The 20,400-nt window shown below is 33.9% G+C and overlaps 1 protein-coding gene across 1 annotated transcript in view; it reads right to left on the bottom strand.

The window, feature by feature from the left end:
* LOC148944800 (ribosome biogenesis protein BRX1 homolog) overlaps nt 1-19,832 on the bottom strand; it is a 51,324-nt gene extending 31,492 nt beyond the window's left edge. Inside the window, exons 1-2 of the mRNA XM_089100684.1 lie at nt 19,598-19,832; nt 5,230-5,385 (exon numbers count right to left, since the gene is read on the bottom strand). Of these exons, the coding sequence (XP_088956810.1) occupies nt 5,230-5,385; nt 19,598-19,795 (354 nt within the window). The 5' untranslated portion in view covers nt 19,796-19,832. The remainder of the gene's footprint in view (nt 1-5,229; nt 5,386-19,597) is intronic.
* Between the last annotated feature and the right edge of the window lie 568 nt (nt 19,833-20,400).

Below are 20,400 nucleotides of genomic sequence, written 5' to 3'. Positions count from 1 at the left end.
TGGAAAACATTTAACAAATCTTCATCCCCTTTTCGGAGCGCCTATGCTTCAGAGCCATATTTGACCACTGTCATCACTGTAGCTTCTAATATTCTAATCTTTGTTTGCAGACTTATCTTCCTATTCTTCCAGACTTTTTTTTAGCTGTGAAAACACACCCTGAGCCTTGGCTATTCTACTTTTAACATCTTCACTGCTTCCATCATCGTTACTAATAATACTACCAAGGTAAGTGAAGCTGCCCACCTGATCAATCTTTTCATTACCCAACGTCACCTTTTCATCTTCACTTATTCCTAGCCTTAGTGACTTAGTCTTCCTAACATTAATTTTCAAACCAATACTAGCACCCTGAACTCGCAAAACCTCTAAAACTTCATTCATTTTGCTCACACTTTCATCTAGGATGCTTAAATCATCAGCATAATCTAAGTCCAGGAGACATTTTCCTACCCATTTAATTCCGTGGTCTCTCATTGCCTTTCCTGTGCTCCTTAAGACAAAGTCCATCAAAGTAATCTATATAAAGGGGGATAGAACACAATCCTGCTTAACTCCTGATTTAATAAAAAACCAGCTGCTAACCTCATTTCCTACCTTAACCGCAGCAGTGTTATTCTCGTACATAGCACTAATCACTTTAATGTATTTGTCTGGTATACGATACAAGGATAAAACCTTTACTAAAGCTCCTCTATCAACTGAATCGAACGCTTGATCATAATCTATAAAACTGAGGACCAAAGGTGTTTGAAAACTTAGGCACTTCTCAATTATCAGCCTAAGAGTGAAAATTTGGTCAACACATCCTCTACCTTTTCTAAAACCGCACTGCTCTTCTCTTAAAACTGTCTACGGCATCTCTCAGTCTAAAAAGTATCATATTACTAAGCAATTTGCTACCTACAGAGACCAGACTAATGCCTCGATAATTACCACACTCACTCTTATCACGTGTCTTATAAAGTGGCTTAGTTAAGGTTTTCCTAAAATCTTTAGGTACTTTCCCTATTTCAAAAATCATATTCATAATCTTCAGTAATTTATTTTTAACCTCAGAGCCACCATATTTAAGAAAATTATCTACCACGCTAACAGCACATGGAACCTTATTATTCTTTAACCCTTTTAGTATTGTCCCTAATTCTTCCTCACAAAACAGATCTTCCTTCGCATCCAAGGTATCACAAACTTTTTCATTTTACTCTATATCTTTTCCTGCAACTGTGTCTTGGTTAAGCAAATTCTCAAAATGTTCGGCCCATCTCGCTTTAGCTTTTTCCTTATCGCTAATTGCCACCCCTTTCCTATCTTTAACTGGGACAAGTCCGGATTGACTACTACCTCTCAATTTGTTAACGTGCCAGCACAATATTTTACTATTATGCCGTCTAGCTGCATCTTCTAAATCTTCGGCAATTTTATCCATGGCCTCCACTTCACACCTCCTTAGTTCATATTTCAATACTTTCTCCACTTTCCTTACATTTCTTTTGTTTTCATGCGATCTATCACTCAGATAATTCTTGTACAAGTCCTTTCTCCTTTTTATTAAACATAAATCTTTCTTCCTAATATTATTAGCTGCAGTTCTAGCTTTCTTCCCTAAGACACCTTTCGCAACTTCACAATAATTTGTTCATAAATTCTTCAACCATATTCCACACCGTAAAATCTTAAACTCAGACGCTTATTATTAAACTGCTCTTGGAAATTTTCTCTCAAATTTTCATCCTGGAGTCTACCAACATCATAACTTCCAGGGAGGTAGTTACCCTCCCAAAATTTCAGCTTTAAATTAACCTTAGACTCTACAAGATGGCGATATTTACTTTTAAAATCAATAACAGCACTACTATATACTCTATTATCTTATATTGATCCTGTCAGTCTTTAGTTTACAATAACATAATCGCACTATAACGTAATAGCACCAAAGAGTGTTAATCGCTGGCACTGGCGCATAGCACTGGCAAAAATCTCGGTAAAAAAAAAATCACCGACGCAATTTATCATTTGCTGTTTCTTGGCTTTTTTTTTCAAATTTCGTAAATGTGTTTTTTTCAGAAGCTAAGACCAGACACTTATCATTAGGCCTACATTAATTACACTGATTTTGCCTTGTTATTAGACTAAAAAGCACCAAGAAACGCGAAACGCTATACAGCACTGGTGATTTTTATGGCACTACCGCCAATTTCTACACTTATTACCTACGCTCTTTACATGGCACTCCGCTCTGGCTTGGGTTTCGGTTGGTAACAGGTGGTGGGCAACATATCGTTAGTCATTTTTAGTGTTGTTTTCCCAGCAGTCCCGGCCATAAAGCTGTGCACGAGGAATATGATGAGGTATTTTTCTATTATTATTTAAAATTTATTGTCGAGTTAATAGTTGATTATATATATATATATATATATATATATATATATATATATATATATATATATATATATATATATATATATATATATATATATATATATATATATATATATATATATATATATATATATATATATATATATATATATATATACATTTTTAGTGTTGTTTTCCCAGCAGTCCCGGCCATAAAGCTGTGCACGAGGAATATGATGAGGTATTTTTCTATTATTATTTAAAATTTATTGTCGAGTTAATAGTTGATTATATATATATATATATATATATATATATATATATATATATATATATATATATATATATATATATATATATTTCAGGAAAAAGCGCAGGGGACTATACTGACACTGGATTTCGAATTTATTCTTAGGCTTAGCCTAGAGCACTTTTTATAATTGGATATATCTGTGTCTAGATTTTGAAAATACTTAAAATATAGCGCAAAGAGACGGAAACTTAAAGGCTTACTGAAGGCATTTAGGCTCTCTATGTAGGCCTAATGAGAAACCTATCAAATTTGTTTTCTGGCACATAGTTCAAGTTTTGCTTGATTTTTCCTTGGAAATTCTTACCAAACCCTTTGTGTAGGGTCACTAGCAACTTATTAGCGTTCTCTATGTTATTGCATACTATCTACTATTTGTATCCATTTACATCCACAGGAATTATTGGGAAATAGGATCACACTCAGAACTTGGAATAGTTTTATATGTGTTTTTTATATCTTTCTCCTTTTTACAATGTTTTTCTGTTTTGCAAATAAAGGCTCTCGTATGTGAAATCGATGCATTTAGGCTTTATAATTTTATCTCGTTCACTAGTTAAATTAGTTAAATTTTATTTACTAGTGACTTATCTTGTATCCTAAGTTTCTTTAACTCTATTCGACTCCAAATTCTCGACTCCAAATAACTCTATTCGACTCCAAATATTCGACTCTATTCGACATTGTTTGCATTTTGTTAATTCACAGTGATGATCCATTACTAGTATCTGCTCACTAATGATCACAAATAATCACAACAAATTATTTTTTAACAATAATCTGAACAAGTGATTCACTACTACCCCATAAGTGAGGTTTAATATAATAGCTGGAACTTAAACATACATGGGTAGAGTAAAGGTAAGGTAAATAATACAGTACTGGACTTTACAGTCCCTACTGGCGTCGCTAATCTTCGTTTCATGGCCCTTCAGCTAGGAAGTGCGAGGAAGGTTGGCCCACCATCCTGCACTTTCGGACACCCTTCCTGTTTACCTTCCCTAGGTTTCTCCGAGTACCCGTTTAAGGATGGGTCGACTCTGAGCTTACATAGTCACGCCCCTGACCCCTGTTCCTAACCAAAGAACAAGTGACACCAGGACTCAAACCTCTGTCCTCACAAACAAAGGATTTCAAATCTGGCACGCTAACCACTTGGCTAGGACGGCTACAAGAACAGATTTAGGGTTTTAATTCTACTCATCCAACTTCCTGTGTTTATTATATGTTCATTTGTACTGCTTTTGTTTCTTTTTCAAAATAAGTAATTGTTATTCATGTAAGGATGGTAGTGTATTAGGACTTGGGTAAAAAAAAAACTTGCTGACACAAACAGAATCTGCAGATAACTTCCATATTTAAAGACAATTTTGCTTGTTTCAAAGCTGTGCACTTTTAACTCAATTTCAGTAGCATTTGATTTTATGCTGTGTTCCTGTTCTAGGCTGCATCATTAAAAGACCCCATCAGGCTTTTAACAACATTTGAAGACACTTTTCAGATGTAAGATACTATTGATTCTTTTCTTGTACTTCAACTGATTGTTAGTCTAGTTCTTCTAGATTGCTAGTCTAGATAGTTAGATAGATTGTTAGTCTAGTTCTAGTTTTCAGATGTAAGGTACTATTGATTCTTTTCTTGTACTTCAACGGATTGTTAGTCTAGTTCTTCTAGATTGTTAGATAGTTAGATAGATTGTTAGTCTAGTTCTAGTTTTCAGATGTAAGATGCTATTGATTCTTTTCTTGTACTTCAACTGATTGTTAGTCTAGTTCTTCTAGATTGCTAGTCTAGATAGTTAGATAGATTGTTAGTCTAGTTCTAGTTTTCAGATGTAAGGTACTATTGATTCTTTTCTTGTACTTCAACTGATTGTTAGTCTAGTTCTTCTAGATTGCTAGTCTAGATAGTTAGATAGATTGTTAGTCTAGTTCTAGTTTTCAGATGTAAGGTACTATTGATTCTTTTCTTGTACTTCAACTGATTGTTAGTCTAGTTCTTCTAGATTGCTAGTCTAGATAGTTAGATAGGTTGTTAGTCTAGTTCTAGTTTTCAGATGTAAGGTACTATTGATTCTTTTCTTGTATTTTAATTGATTGTTAGTCTAGTTCCTTTTCTATTGGTAAAGAATTCCAGTTATTAAAACAAAAATATTGGGGTTTTATTATTATATATAATACACTGCCCTAAATTACAAAATTTTACACCATTGTTATATTTTTATATACCCTCATTCTATTTAAAAACAAAAATTTAACAGTGAATCTTTTTCCAACACAGAGCCCAAACACTAATTGTATATTTAGATTCCATTAAAGAAATGAAGCATATTTATATTGTCAACTTTTATACCAAATACTCCAACAAGAAGTTCAAAGCATTTGAAATTTACAAATAAGTAGAGCAGGTCAAAAACCCTTTCCCTTTGAAGTGTTTTCAAACTTCCTCTTAAACATTGTGACCATAGACAACAACAGAATACCACACCCAAAGCTTTTTTTTTTTATATATATTTTGCATAGCAAAGATGAATAGGACAATGAACATACTCAGCTTACCTCATTAACAACAAGATGTGGATCTTTTTTTTCCATTTTTGATTCTGATTTCGAATGTGGAAACATATTCTTCAAATCCAGCATTAAATGCCGATCTCGGTGAGTTATTCCTCTTGCTGCAAACACAAGTACCCTCTGCTTGTTCCTCCATTTTCCCTGAGACAAGGAAAATTAGTCATTTTCCCCGAGACAAACAAAATTAGTCCCATGGAAAATAACAAAGAATTAAAAAAAAAAAAAAAACTCCCACTTGTGCTTCACAAAATGTTTTCTACTCTTTCTTTTTTTTTTTACCTATTTTTGTCACTAGTCAATCAACGTTTTGGAGATTATACTATAGGCTACACCGTTATTTTCTTACTAATTACATGTGTAGTATTATGTACTGCTTTCATTTTTGTACATATTTTTTACACTATTGAATCCATATTTTGGGGATTTTTATACATTGTTATTTTCTAATAATTCACGCGTATAGTGTTATGCACTGGATTAGATTTTCGTGTTTTTGTAACTTTTTAAATTCTCCATATATCTTTTCACAGTTGTGTTTCATACATTCCCAATAAATTAACCAAATTAGATTGTAAGCGAAGAAAAGACAGATGAAACATAACAGAAAGTTGGTTATTCCCATTTCAAATTTTTTTTTTCCAAAATAAATTTCTCATCATTTTTTGATGAGAAACATCTTGATAATTGAGAAATATTTCCATTATTAATATATATAATAAACGTTTAAAGAGAAAAAATTGAAGACTTGTGTTTTCAACATTAATTCAATTTGAATGCACAAGTTTTGTGTCATGTATACAGGGCCCTTAGATGGAATGAGACAATGAACACTGTCTTTGAGTAACTAAATATTCCTCTAAGAGATACACTGTTATTACTTCAAACAGACTATATTCAGTGAAATTATAACTTCTCAATCATTCCCCAAGAGTCACTCTTGAAGTAACAATAGATAGATAATGACTAAAGGGAAGACAATAGACGTGGGAGGTGTAAACAACTAGTGTAGATTGGGAGGGTGTTATGGGCCCCTTTAGATTTTGCAAAATACCTTTTTGGGGCGTTTTCATTGAAATATGTCTTTTTATGTACATTCACTAAAGAAATAAAAAACAAAAAATCACCCCCCCCCCTCCCAGTTTTCGTGAATTGACACCACTGATTCATACCGTCAAAAGGTGTGACCTAAAAATGTCCCAAGAGGGTAAACATGACTCAATGAAGTAAAGATTTCGTTTTAAATACATCAGAGAAGCAAATAAGCAGGGGCTTAAGTCTCTAAATGAAGTTCCCTATCATTTTCCTTTTCCCAGGTGGCGCCCATATCAAAAAGTGATATAGATTATTGGCTCATTTTCATTTTATGAGTTTTCATTTTCATTTTATGAATCAGAAGCCTTTTAATATTCTTTGCTATTTACAAATTGAACTTATCCTTTGCACAGATTTTGAGGAGGATTCATTCTTAAGATAGATCCTTAAAGTACCACAGACATATAAAAGCCATCTGGATCTGCCTGGCAGAAGGTGGGTTACAATGAGAACCCAGACATTACCTTACATCTATTCATTCCTGAAAAGCTCAGTTTTTCAAGATTTTTCTTTTAGTTCTTTCAAAATTATGAAGCTTCGAGGGCAGTATTATATTTTATATTTACTGCATGGAAGTGTGAAAATAGATAAGCAAAACTACTAACTCAAATTTGATAACAGATTTTGTATGTAAAAATTCAACACCAACAGCCTGTTGATTCCCAAAGGCAACAACAACCAATGGCAGATCCAGGAGGCGGGGTGGGGGGCGAGCCCCCAAGATCTTTTTTTGGCACCCTCTTTCCCTGTTTTTTTTTATTTGTTTTTTTACTCTTTTTTTAGGATAAATTTGTCAATTTGGTCAATAACTGGCAGCTTTATCTCATTTACCCCCCCCCCTAGATTTTTCTCATTGGCGCCCTAATCACATTGGGCCTTCCCCAATATTTTGCTCTAGATTCCCCCTGACTAAAACTTCGACAAAAAGCTAAACTTTTTAAAACTGTTTGGTGGTGTATGTTTTTTCTTGTCCATTATTCCTTCATTTTTCTTTCTCATATGAAAGGTGTTTATACTATGGTCATTATTTGCCTAAGATATATGTATAGACATATGAAAGCTAGAATTAAAGATGGTAGTCTGCTATTTTGGATCCTAAAAAGTTGTGTGTCATGGAGCTTTGACTTCTCCAGTTTTTGTTCAATAATTAATTAAAAAAAAAAACTTTACGAAAAAGAAGTTCCCTAATAAAAAGTAAAGGTAATGTTAAAATTAAGATCAGAAGGACTAAGCAATTACAATAACTCAAACTTAAAACAAAAAGAAATTACTATTACAGGATAAATGAGGCCGAGAACGAAAAGAAATTAAATAAAAAATAATAGAAAAAAAAACATACAACAGGTACTAATATAAATAAATACAAAAATCTTAAAATGAGTAAAGCTTAAACGGGATATACAAAGCAAGCTTACAACGAACCAAAATATTTCACTTTTGAGGCATAAATGAGACCCAAAGCGAACAGAAATTAAGTTAACCATAATGGCAAACAAACAAACAATAATTACTAATATAAATGAGTAAACGAATCTTAAAACGAGTGAAACTTCGTCATTGGCGCTTTACTGAAAACTATGTGTGTCTTGAACAGTCTTGGAAAGCACAAATAAAACTAAACTGAATGGTTGATATATAATGATATTAATTTTTGAAAGAACATCAGTTCAAGATTCTATTTCGCTGTAATTTTATTTTCATTTTCAGTGAAGCACCAATGACGTAGTAGGCTTTAAACTTTTCCAGTTAGGGCAGGGGGCAGTATCCAAACACTTATTTGTAGTGAAGCTATATTTATCTTGAACAGCCTTGGAAAGAACTAATAAAGTTAAAATAAATATTTGATATATAATGATATTAATTGCTGAAAGATCATAATCTCAAGATTCAATCTTACTGTATTTTTTATGTTTCCTTAATAGGTTGCAATAAGTACAAGAAAAAATGTCTGCAATATGACCTGCTTTCAGTGATGTACAGACGTTGTAGCTTGTTTTAGATTTTTACAATGAAAGAAGGTGGCAAAACCCAAACTCTTCCTTGTAGAGATTTTTTCATTTCAAGCTGGATTTGAATTTAAGTTTCATTCGTTTTAAGATTTATATTTTCATTTATATTATTAACTATTGTTTATTTGTTTGCTATGATTATTTATTTAATTTCTGTTCGTTTTGGGTTTCATTTATGGGTCAATAGCAAAATATTTTTGTTCGTTTTAAGCTTGATTTGCATATTCAACTGAAGCTTTACTCATTTTGAAATTTATTTATTCATTTATATTAGTACCTGTTGTATGTTTTTTTTTCTATGATGTTTATTTAATTTATGTTCGTTTTCGGTTTCATTTGTGGCTCAATAGCAAAATATTTTTGTTCGTTTTAAGCTTGATTTGCATGTTCAACTGAAGCTTTACTCATTTTGAGATTTATTTATTCATCTATATTAGTACCTGTTGTATGTTTTTTTTTTCTATTATTTTTTATTTAATTTCTGTTCGTTTTGGGTTTCATTTATGCCTCAATAGCAAAGTATTTTTGTTCGTTTTAAGCTTGATTTGCATATTCAAATTAAGCTTTTTCTCGTTTTGAGATTTTTGTATTCATTTTTATTAGTACCTGTTGTATGTTTTGTTTTCTATTATTGTTTATTTAATTTCTGCTTGTTTTGGGTTTCATTTATAGCAAAATATTTTTGTTTGTCTTAAGCTTAATTTTCATATTCAACTTGAGCTTTACTCGTTTTGATATTTATTTATTCATTTATATTAGTACCTGTTGTATATATTTTTTTTCTATTATTTTTTATTTAATTTCTGTTCGTTTTGGGTCTCATTTATTCTTTAATAGTAGTTTCTGGTTGTTTTGAGTTTGGGTTATTGTAGGTGTTTATTTCTTTTGATCTTAAGTTTCATATGGCGTTTACTTTTCTTTAGAAAACTTCTTTTTCGGAGAGTTTTTTTTAATTAATTTCTAGTCGTTTTTGATTGCCAAAGCTTAAGTATTTTAAAAATTTAATATCTCAAAATATCTTTTTTTTTTTACAAAATAACTAATATTTTTAGTAAAAACTTATAAATTAGACTCAAAATTGGATATATAATGTTATTAAGTGCTAAATGCTAACCAGCTTAAAAATTTGTTTCACAAAGACCGGATTTAAAGCTTCACCGCCTCTAGGCGCAAGCGTTTTTGCCGCTCCGTTTTTGCAAGAAATCAGAGAAATCCACAAAACTTCGGGAATAGTGAAAGCCGCAGGGCCTAGTGGGCCTATTAGTAAATCCTGGTCTGATTTCACTGAAATTTTCATTTCATTTTCAATGTTGTAAAAAGAACAAGATAAAATATTTGTAATGTAATTCCTTTTAGTACAGCGCCAAATATGCAGCAGGTCTAGTAATTTTACTGTTAGAGAAACTGGCAGGAATCATACTCTTGTTTATAGTGAAGACAAGATTCAGTAGAAGTACAGAGCCCTACTCCCTGAAAACGACCACGGTCTAACAACCAATCCTTAATCCAATTCTCACTTGTTTTTTTAATTCTGTTCTACCAATTATTATAATAAAAGAAAGGTAATTGCAAAACTTTGTAGCCACTTAAGTAAGAGAATGATAAGTAGGATAGTAAGAGATTGGTATAATGTTAAGTAAGAGATTGGTTATTTAAGTAAGAGAATGACAATTTTACTGTTTGGGAAACGGGCAGTAGCCATTCATTAGAAGTACATAACCCCAATTTTTTTGGAAAGAATTGGAAAAAAAAAATTTCGGAAAACTTTTTTTAATTAATCTTTGTTCGTTTTTTGATTACAAAAAGTTTCGAGTTGTTACAAAACTCCTTATTTCAAAACAAGATTTTTTTTCAACATCAATCTTTCATCAAAGTATCAAAGTAAAGAAAGGATCAAAGTTAACAAAGTATCAAAGTAAACAAAGTATCAAAGTAACAATAAGCAACTTGCACAACTTACAGCCCTTGCACCGTAAATCGAAGTTACCGCGTAAATAACTAAATCCAAGTATGAAAGTAACAATAATCAAGTTCCGTAACTCAGAGCCATTTCCCCAGGACTGTGGGGGAGGGGGTTCAACCCTGGAAGCATAGTTATTTGGCCTTTGGGCTATTTTGAACAAAATGGCTATCTTAAAATTTTCACAGGATGCCCTTTGGGAAAGTAGGGCATGGGCTAGTTAGCCATTGATCAATTTTGACTCTTAAAAAAGAGCTAGAAGTTTTAATTTCTGATCGAAAGAGCCCCCTCCAAAGTTAATACGACCACCCCTTTCATAGAGCATTATATTCTAATAATGGGCAACTTATATAAGTTACAATCCTTGCCCCGGGGGCTAAGGGAATTTTTTTAACCCCCTAAGTTATAGTAATTTGAATTTTGACCTATATTGAACAAAATGGCTATTTCAAAATTTTCATAAGATGCCTTTGGAGAAAAAAGGCACAGGGGGGGGGGGTTTGTTGTTGTTACTTTTTCATCACTTTCAATTGTTAAGAACTTACAACTTACATAAGTTACGATTATTGTCCTGGGTGCTAAGGAGGATTTCCCAACCCCTAATTTTATTAATTTGAATTTTGGACTATTTTGAACAAAATAGCTATCTAAAAATTTTTGTTGGATGTAATGGGGAAAAAGGCGCGGGTGACAGACACCATCCAATCACTTTTGATGACTCTTAAAAGGATAACTAGAGCTTTCAATTTCCAATCAAACGAGCCATCTCTGAAGTTTAAACAGCCACCCCTTACATATAACCTTAGATGTCCTTGGGGCATAGCTTACAATTCTTGCCCTGGGCTCTGGGGGGATGTGTTGACCCTAGAGTTGTTGTTATTTGATCTTTTAACTATTTTGAACAAAATAGCTATCTCAAAATTTTGATTGGATGCATTTGGGGGAAAACGGCCTTGGGTGGAGGGGGGGGCTAGTTGCCCTCTAATCACTTTTGACTCTTGAGAAGGTCACTAGAAATTCTGATTTACAATCAAATAAGCCCCCTCCAAAGGGTCAAAGTGTTAGTTGCGCTCAGATCTCTTTTGACTCTTAAAAAGTGAACTAGAACTTCTAATTTCTAACCAAATGAGCCACCTTCGAAGTTTAAACAACCACCTCTTACATAAGAACCTTATACAACTCTGGGGTATAACTTATGTTTGAACTATTTAAAAAAAATGGCTATCTCAAAATTTGTAAGAACCATATATACCCCCAGAGCATAACTTACAACGCCTGTCCCTGGGCTCTGGGGGGTTGCGTTGACACTAGAGTTTTTCTTAACTGATTTTCAACAAAATGGCTATTTCAAAATTTTTATCAAATGGGTTTTGGAAAAAAGGGCATGGAGGGGCTAGTTGCCCTCGGATCTCCTTTTACTCTTGAAAAACGGAACTAGAACTTTCAACTTCCAGTCAAATGGACCCTCTCTGAAGTTTATACAAGCATCCCTTCCATAACAACCATATATGCCCTCAGGCCATAACTTACAACACCTGCCCCCGGGCCTTGAGGGATTGTGTTGACCCTGGAGTTTCTGTTACATCCTCTTTGAACTATTTTTTTTAATGGGTATCTCGAAGTTTTTATTGGTAGGGTTTGAGGAAAAAAGGGCATGGAGGGAAGGGGCTAGTTGCCCTCCAATCTCTTTTGACTCTTACAAAGTGAACTATAACTTTCAGTTTCCAATCAAATGAGCCCTCTCTTAAGTTTATACAAGCATCCCTTCCATAAAAACCATATATGTCCCCAGAACATAGCTTGCAACACCTGCCCTGGGGTCCCAGGGGGCTGTGTTGACACTGGAGTTTTTGTTATATGATCTTTGAACTATTTTTAACAAAATAGCCATCTAAAAATTTTTATTTGATGCATTTGGGAAAAAAGGGTCTGTGATTGGGGGAGGGGCTTGTTGCCTTCCAATCACTTTTGACTCTTAAAATGGACACTAGAACTTCCGATTTCCAATCAAATTAGCCCCTTCCAAAGCTTATGAAATGACTCCTTCCATATGAAGTGCCCTGGGGGTTGTGTTGTCACCAGAGTTTTGTTGTCTGAGCTTTGAACTATTTTTAACAAAATGGCTATCTCAAAATTTTTATAGAATGCATTTGAGGAAAAAGGGGCATGGGGGGCAGGCTAGTTGCCCTCTGAGCTCTTTTGACTCTCAAAAACTGAACTAGAACTTTCAATATCGAATCAAATGAGCCTTCTCTGAAGTTTATAGAAGCATCCCTTCCGTAAGAACCATATATTCCCCCAGGGTATAACTTACAATGCCTGTCCCCAGGCACTATGGGGTTGTGTTGACCCAGAGTTTTCATTATGTCTTTGAACTATTTTTTAAAGAAATGGCTATCTCAAAGTTCTTATCGGATGGGTTTGAGGAAAAAAGAGCATGGAGGAGGGGGGGGGGGGTAGTTGCCCTCTGATCTATTTTTACTCATAAAAAGTGAACTATAACTTTCAATTTCCAATCAAATGAGCTCTCTCTGAAGTTTATGCAAGCATCCCTTCGATAAGAATCATATATGTCCCCAGAGCATAACTTATAACACCTGCCCCTGGGCCCTAGGGGGTTGTGTTGACACTAGAGTTTTTTTTATATGATCTTTGAACTATTTTTAACAAAATGGCTATCTCAAATTTTTTTTTGATGCATTTGGGAAAAAGGGTGGGGGTGGGGGGCTACTTGCCCTCCAATCAGATTTAACCCTTAAAATGGCACTAGAACTTTCAATTTCCAATTGAATGAGGCCCTTCTGAATTTTATGCAATGACTCCTTCCATATGAAGTGCCTCTGGAAAAAAAAAATATATAATAAAACATTGGAGCCATATAGCCTTTACTATGGGCAATACTATAGTGTTGCCTCTGATGGTGTTACTGGTGCTCAGGATCGGCTGAGCTGAGCATTTATCTCCAAAGGAGTTGATATCTTAATAGTTATGTTTACAGATGACTTTTGAAGAAAATGTTCTGCCCCTCCTTGGCAGTTTGGGTATCAGTGTGGTTTAGGTAGAGAACCTCTCTTTCTACTTGTAAATATGCTAAAGAAAATTGAAGACCAAGGTGATTTCTTGATTTTATGAGCACTTGATGTTACAGGATCTTTTGACTAATGTATAAATGAAAACATCTGAAAACTGTATAGACATCTGAAAACTGGGATTAAAGATGGTAGTCTGCTATTTTGGATCCTGAAAGTGTTATTTTCTAACAATTTGCACATATGATATTATGTACTTGCTCTGGATTAGATTTTTGTGTGTTCTTGTAACTTTTTTATTTCTCCCTATATCTTTTCACAGTTGTGTTCATACATTCCCAATATATTAACCAAATTAGATTGTAAAAAAGAAAAGACAGATGAAACATAAAAAAAGTAGGTTATTTCCATTTCAACATTATTTTTTTTTTCCAAAATAAGTTTCTCATCATATTTTGATGAGAAGCATCTTGATAATTTAGAAAAATTTCCATTATTAAAAGATATTATAAACTTTTAAAGAGAAAAAATTGAAGAATTGCATTGTCAACATTAATTCAATTTGAATGCACAAGTTCTGTGCCATGTAAACAGGGCTCTTAGATGGTATAAGGCAATGGACTCTGTCTTTGAGTAGCTAACCATTCCTCTGAGAAATACACTGTTAATACTTCAAGCAGACTGTATTCAGTAACATTATAACTTCTCAATCATTCCCCAAGAGTCACTCTTGAAGTACAGCAACAATAGATAGATAGTGACTAAAGCAAAGACCATAGAAGAGAGGGAGGTGTAAACAACCAGTGTTGATTGGGATGGGGGTATGTTCCCCTCTAGATTTTGCAAATTACATTTTTGGGGCGTTTTCATTGAAATGCATCTTTTTAGGTACATTCACTAAAGAAATAAAAAACAAAATTCCTCCCCCCTATGTTATTGTGAATTGACACCACTGGTTCATACCCTGTCAAAAGGTGTGGCCACAAAATGTCCCAAAAGGGTAAACATGACTCAAATAAGTAAAGCTGTGATTCACTAGATAAGTAGCATTCCACTGATTTAATGACATTACTTACCTTAGGGAATACTCTAATTTCAAGAAAATTTTCCCATAGGGGGAGGGCGGTTTTCTGTTAAATGGGAAGGATAATAATAAATTTAAGCACTCTAAAAGGGTTATCAGGTAGTATTGTTGTCACTAAATTAAAAATGATTTTGTTTTAAATACATTGGAGAAGCAAATTAACAGGGGCTTAAGTCTCAAAGTGAAGTTCTCTACCATTTTCCCTTTTCCCAGGGGGATATCTCCCCATCCCCTTGCTGTTGGCGCCCATGTCAAAAAGATCATTGGCTCATTTTTATTTTATGAAATTTTTCTTTATGAATCCAAAGCCTTTTAATAGTTTTTACTATTTACAAATAGAATTTGTCATCTGTACAAATTTTGAGGAGGGATTCATTCTTAAAGTACCACAGACATAAAAAAAAGCCATCTGGACCTGCCTGGGAGAAGGTGGGTTACAAAGCTTACCTAGACACTGCCTTACATTTATTCATTCCTGAAAAGCTCAGTTTTCAAGGGCAGTATCATATTTTATATTTACTGCATGGAAGTGTGAAAATAGATAAGGAAAACTACAAACTTAAATTTGACAACAGATTTTGTATGTAAAAATTCAACACCAACATCCTGTTGATTCCCAAAGGCAACTACAACCACTAGAAGATCTAAGGGGGGGGGGGCAACCCCCCAAAGAATTTTTTGGCACCCTCTTTCCCAACTTTTTTTTTTCTTTTTGTCACATTTGACCCCCCCCCCAAGATTTTGCTCTAGATCTGCCCCTGACTAAAACTTCAACAGAAAGCCAAACCTTTTAAAGCTGTTTGGTGGTATATGTTTTTTCTTGTCCATTATTCCTTCATTTTTCTTTCTCATATGAAAGGTGTTTATACCATGGTCATTATTTGCCTAAGATATATGTATAGACATTTGAAAGCTAGAATTATAGATGGTAGGCTGCTATTTTGGATCCTGACAGTTGTGTGCGTTGAAGCTTTGACTTCTCCAGTTTTTGTTCAATAATTGTGTTACTGGTGATCAAGATATGTTGAACTGTACATTTATAATAGCAATATTTTTTTTTGTTTTTCTTTTTTATTGTTATGTACTCCACTTGTACTACTTTTTGTTAGTTGTGGGTAATAAATGATTGATTGATTATCTTCAAAGGAGGTGATATATTGCTAGTTATGTTTACTTATGACTTTTGAAGAGAAATGTTGTGCCCCTCCTTGCCAGTTTTGGTATCAGTGAGGTTTAGGTAGAGAACCTCTCTTTCTATTTGTAAATATGCTAAAGGGAATTGAAGACCCCCTTTGATATTATATGCACTTGATGTTTTAAGAGCTTTTGATTTATGTAAATCTGCACTGGATTTACTTGAGGCTCATATGAAAGGTGCTGATGTCACAGTAGTTATTTGTCTACAATATATACATAGACATCTGAAAACTGGAATTAAAGATGGTAGTCTGCTATTTTAGATCCTGAGAGTGTGGACTTCTCTATATTTTGTTCAATAATTCTGTTACTGGTGCTCAGGATAAGTTTAACTGCACATTTATCTTCAAAGGAGTTGATCTCTTACTAGTTAGGCTAGAAAGGTTCAATTAGATGACTTACTGAACCTTTCCTGTAGTTTCAAGGATGCTCTTTAAATTTTGAGCTTCTCCAAGAGAAGTGTGAGCATTTGGGTTTGAGCTTTAATACTGATATAACAGTTGTTCTACCTTTTAACTATAAAGAAATTAGAATTTCAATTGGTTTAAGTTCCTTTTGCTAACAGCCTTACTTATCTGGGTATGCCTATTGGAGCAAACCTGAAAAAATTGCAAACCTGGTGCTGAAAGGTTATGCTTGTAAGATTTGGGTTGCATATGCATCCCTGGCTTCAAATGTTTTGTATCTGAGTGATTTCATTTTTATCAGTTATAATAGCCTAACAATTCCTTACCTACTTGTTCTTGCTTGTTTTTTTTTAAATTGTTGTAAGAGAAAGCAAGTTCACCACCCTCATTTTAAGTTTAAATATTTGATGGGACTGCCAACATTCTTTTCTGCATAGAAAGTATTCATTGGTAAACCCAATTAGGGTTATTGAGAAGCATATTTGTAATTTTTATACTGAATGCCAGAAGTCTTCTAATCTTTGGTCAATTCTGTTGTTATTAAAGTGTTTTTTTTTGTTTATGCTGTCTTTTCTGGGCCCTGCCTGATTTTTTTCATGACAGGTTATAAATAAAATGATGACTCCCCCACCTTATAGTCCCACATAAAACCCTATAATATATACAACATTAAACCAATATAATTCTTTCTTTATAATATTTAGCATGTTTTTTTTAACAAGACAATCATGTTTCTCTACTGTTATCATACACATTTCAAATAATGTTTTATTCACAATTCTACTGTAGTTACAAATAAAACCTGAATTTCATCTAGACTGCAGCTGCCTATACAATATATCATGAGATGAAAAACAACAAAGGATAAAATTCTAGACATGCTCCTTTTTGCTATCTTGGAAAGTGGTTAGGAAAATGAAACTTTCAGCAACAAATCTAGGGACAAAAACATACTCTGGGAAGGCATTGCCAAGCTTCTATGTTAACTCTCTTCTAATTTCTGTCTTAGAAAATTGCATACTTAACAGGTCTGTACTTAGGTTAGATTAGATTTTTAACTCATTTCTGAGATTTATAACCTAACCTTTACCATCAAAGATTGCATAAGACTGAAAAAGCAGATTTGCAAAGCTAATTGAACCTAAGCAGAGAGAAAGGAGTTTTGTTCATTCACCAGTGTTGACGTTAACCAGATTTCGGACATTCACAGTAAAATTGAGTATTTTACTGTGACAAACACAGTACTGTATTTTTTAGTACAAACACAGCATTGTACTTTTTTTGGTTTCTTTTTCTCTGGTTCTAGTCTTGAAAATGCAATTTTAGCTATTTGAGTAGAATTTTAAGCCATATAACTGTTTTTTTTTCTCTTAATTTAGGAAATGTATTTGAAGATCTTTGAAACCCCATAAACTGAGATTGAGCAAAGTTGTGAAGCTGAAACAGTACTCCTTGTACTTCATTTAAGCAAAAGATCTATTTTGTAAGGTTTCATTTTCATAACCCAAATATTTTTAAAGGTCATGAAAGGGTAAATTTTTACCAAATCATATTATTGACTTACCAATAAAGTGAATATACCACTTGATGCCTTTTTTTATGCTCTTTACAAATATAATAATCATTTTTGTCGGAAATGAATTTTAGCCCCCACCCCTATAAAAACCAATTCAGGGTATTTGCACATTAGGGGGGTGAGGGAAAGTTTAATCTTACCTCTCATTTACATCAGAAATAAAAATTTTCCCCCAGCCCCCCAATGTGCAAATATATAGGCTACCCTGAATTGGTATAAATAGGGGTGGGGATAAAATTTAATAGCAACATTTACTTTAGCGCCCAAGAACCCAGAGCGCCCAGAGCTCCCAACTTGAAAGATAAATACAAGCACACCCAAGTCTCAATTCATAAAACCGAATATTAAGTTATTTCACCTTTGGTACAGCAAATTCTTCTTCCTTCTTTAAATAGCGATTTTTACTGGAGGCAAAGAGGAAAAATCGCAAGGAACTCGCAAAATCCCATGTAATCTGGTGTTTATTTACCTTTGAATCTGGCGCCCAAGTTAAAAATAAAATTATATTGACAATAAATTGATTATTTGAATACTTATTTGGCCGAAAATATAAGTATGAATTATTTTTCACTTAATAAAAACACTGTATAGGGCATCATAAGCCCAAGCAAGGCTAACGCCCGCATGCATGTAATAAAAGCATTTTTAATTTATCGGAACCCAAAAATGAATGACATATTTGAAATATTTCTGAACACCCAGAAAGAACCCAAATTTGATCTCTCCTGTAACTTGATATGTCTCTGCGAAATGTGTTTGCCGACAGAAGCCAAATATCGTATCTAAAGTTACCAAATCACAGATGGTGCGGGAGCCAACACTGAATGACATATCTCGAATATTTGTAACACGCAAATTGCCTCTTTGTGAAATGCGTTTGTCGACAGAAGTCAAATCTCCCCTCCTGTAATTGATAATGATCTCTCTTTGCCATATTCACCTTGCCGACACAAGGCACTTGCTGACATAAATTGAATATATCTTTGTGAGTAGTAGAATTCTTTTGTGTGTGCCCGCAACATCTGTGATTTGCTAACTTTAGATGATACTTTTTTAAATCGCTATTTAAAGAAGAAATGGACTATAAATTTGCTGTGCTAAAGGTATGCTAGTATTTATTTTTCAAGTTGGGAGCTGTGGGTTCTGGGCGCTAAAGTATTAATGAATTTGGGTTCTTTGGGCGCTGGGCTTTAAAGTATCGTTGGTAAATTTAATTCCAACAAAAATGATTATTATATTTGGAAAGAGTATAAAAAAGGCATCAAGTGGTATATTTACTTTATTCATAAGTCAATAATATGATTTGGTAAAAATTTACCCATCAAAGGTCAGTGCCCTCTAGAGGGAAGAGTGGAGGTAGGTACTTCAAAATACCTTCTCATGATATACTTTAATTTGTAGATCTATCCCTGAAGGTTTCATTTTCCTAACCTAACTACTATCCAAGATAGCAACAAGTAGCTTTTCTAGAATTTTACAATATAGGCCTAAATATGTTGTTCAAAAAGAGCAAAAAAATATAAAAAACTTAATGGTACTATCATTTTTATCAAAATATTTCTTTATGATGAGCCCCTCATAGGCTATACAATGGTAGGCTAAGCAAATCTAATGGTGAAAAAAATAAAGTTTCTAGGTGGTATATTAGGGTTTTTATAGTGGATTAAGTGTCAAAATAGGCTAGTGATTAGGTGGCTGAGTACTGGGGTTCTTAGGCTACCCTATATTAAAAAATAGACTTAGCCTAGGCTTATGGAAAATTTTATTTTTTCCTTAGAATAAGTGTAGAACTATAGCCTAGAGCTGTATTTTATTCAATTTCTACAGCCTTAAAGATAGCCCTAGGGAAAGAGCAGACAGGTCCTCAAACACATAATTTAGGCTAAGAATCTCCAAATCTTATTCTCCTAACTCAACTGCTTTCCAGAATAACAAGAGACCCCTCTTCTTGGAATTTACCAAATTTATCAAATGTATAGCATAAAAAGCAATGACATACTCTGTGAATAGTGTTTGGCACCACTGATATTTCTTCAGGTTTTGTTCTAACTAAAATTTGCTCATCAGTGGGCTTTGTCTTTTGAAAATTAACATGTTTTTTCTTCTGTTCCTTTTTTTTAATGGCTTTTGATTTATCACCCAATCCAAACTTCTTTGACAGATGATAAGGCAGTCCATTGTTTCCTCGCTTGGGCATTTCAGACGTATCGAGTACACGTGGAATAGAAATTTAAAAGTTTTGCTTTGACTTCTTCCTTTTGGTGCTGAAGTATTTGCCTAATGGAAAAACTTGAGTTCCTAAAGTGCTAAAATTGCCCAAATTTGCATCCTACACAGCGATTTTCGGGGCTAAAGTAAAAAAATCCGTTCAAGTGTACTTAGATTAGTTTTTAGGTAAATTTTCCAGACAAATTGCTTAAGGATTGTTCTGGGTACCCGGCTGACTGACCGTATTTCAAACAATAGGCTATACGAAAAACGTTGTTCAATACCGCTCTCTGGGGCTATAATGAAAGAAAGGTTGAGGTGGCTAGGGCACGTTGTATGGATGAAGGATGACAGATTGCCGAAGATTGTTCTTTTCGGCTAACCATCTAGGGCTAAATGGAAAGCAGGTCATCCTCGTCTGGGATAGGAGGACGTCATAAACAAAGATTTAAAGGAAATTGGAATTTCGTGGGAGGGTGTAAGAAGGGAGGCTTTGAATAGATTAGGGTGGAGGAGGAGGGTGCGTGGCTGTGTTGGTCTTAGGCGGCTTGGTGCTGCGGTGAGTTGTTAGTAGTAGTAATAGTTTATTTAAAG

Source organism: Artemia sp. Qi Xiang Cuo, chromosome 14 (assembly GCF_049724085.1).
Source record: "Artemia sp. Qi Xiang Cuo chromosome 14, ASM4972408v1, whole genome shotgun sequence".
Classification (NCBI taxonomy): Eukaryota; Metazoa; Arthropoda; class Branchiopoda; order Anostraca; family Artemiidae; genus Artemia; species Artemia sp. Qi Xiang Cuo.
This window is presented reverse-complemented; position numbering and strand designations above follow the sequence as displayed.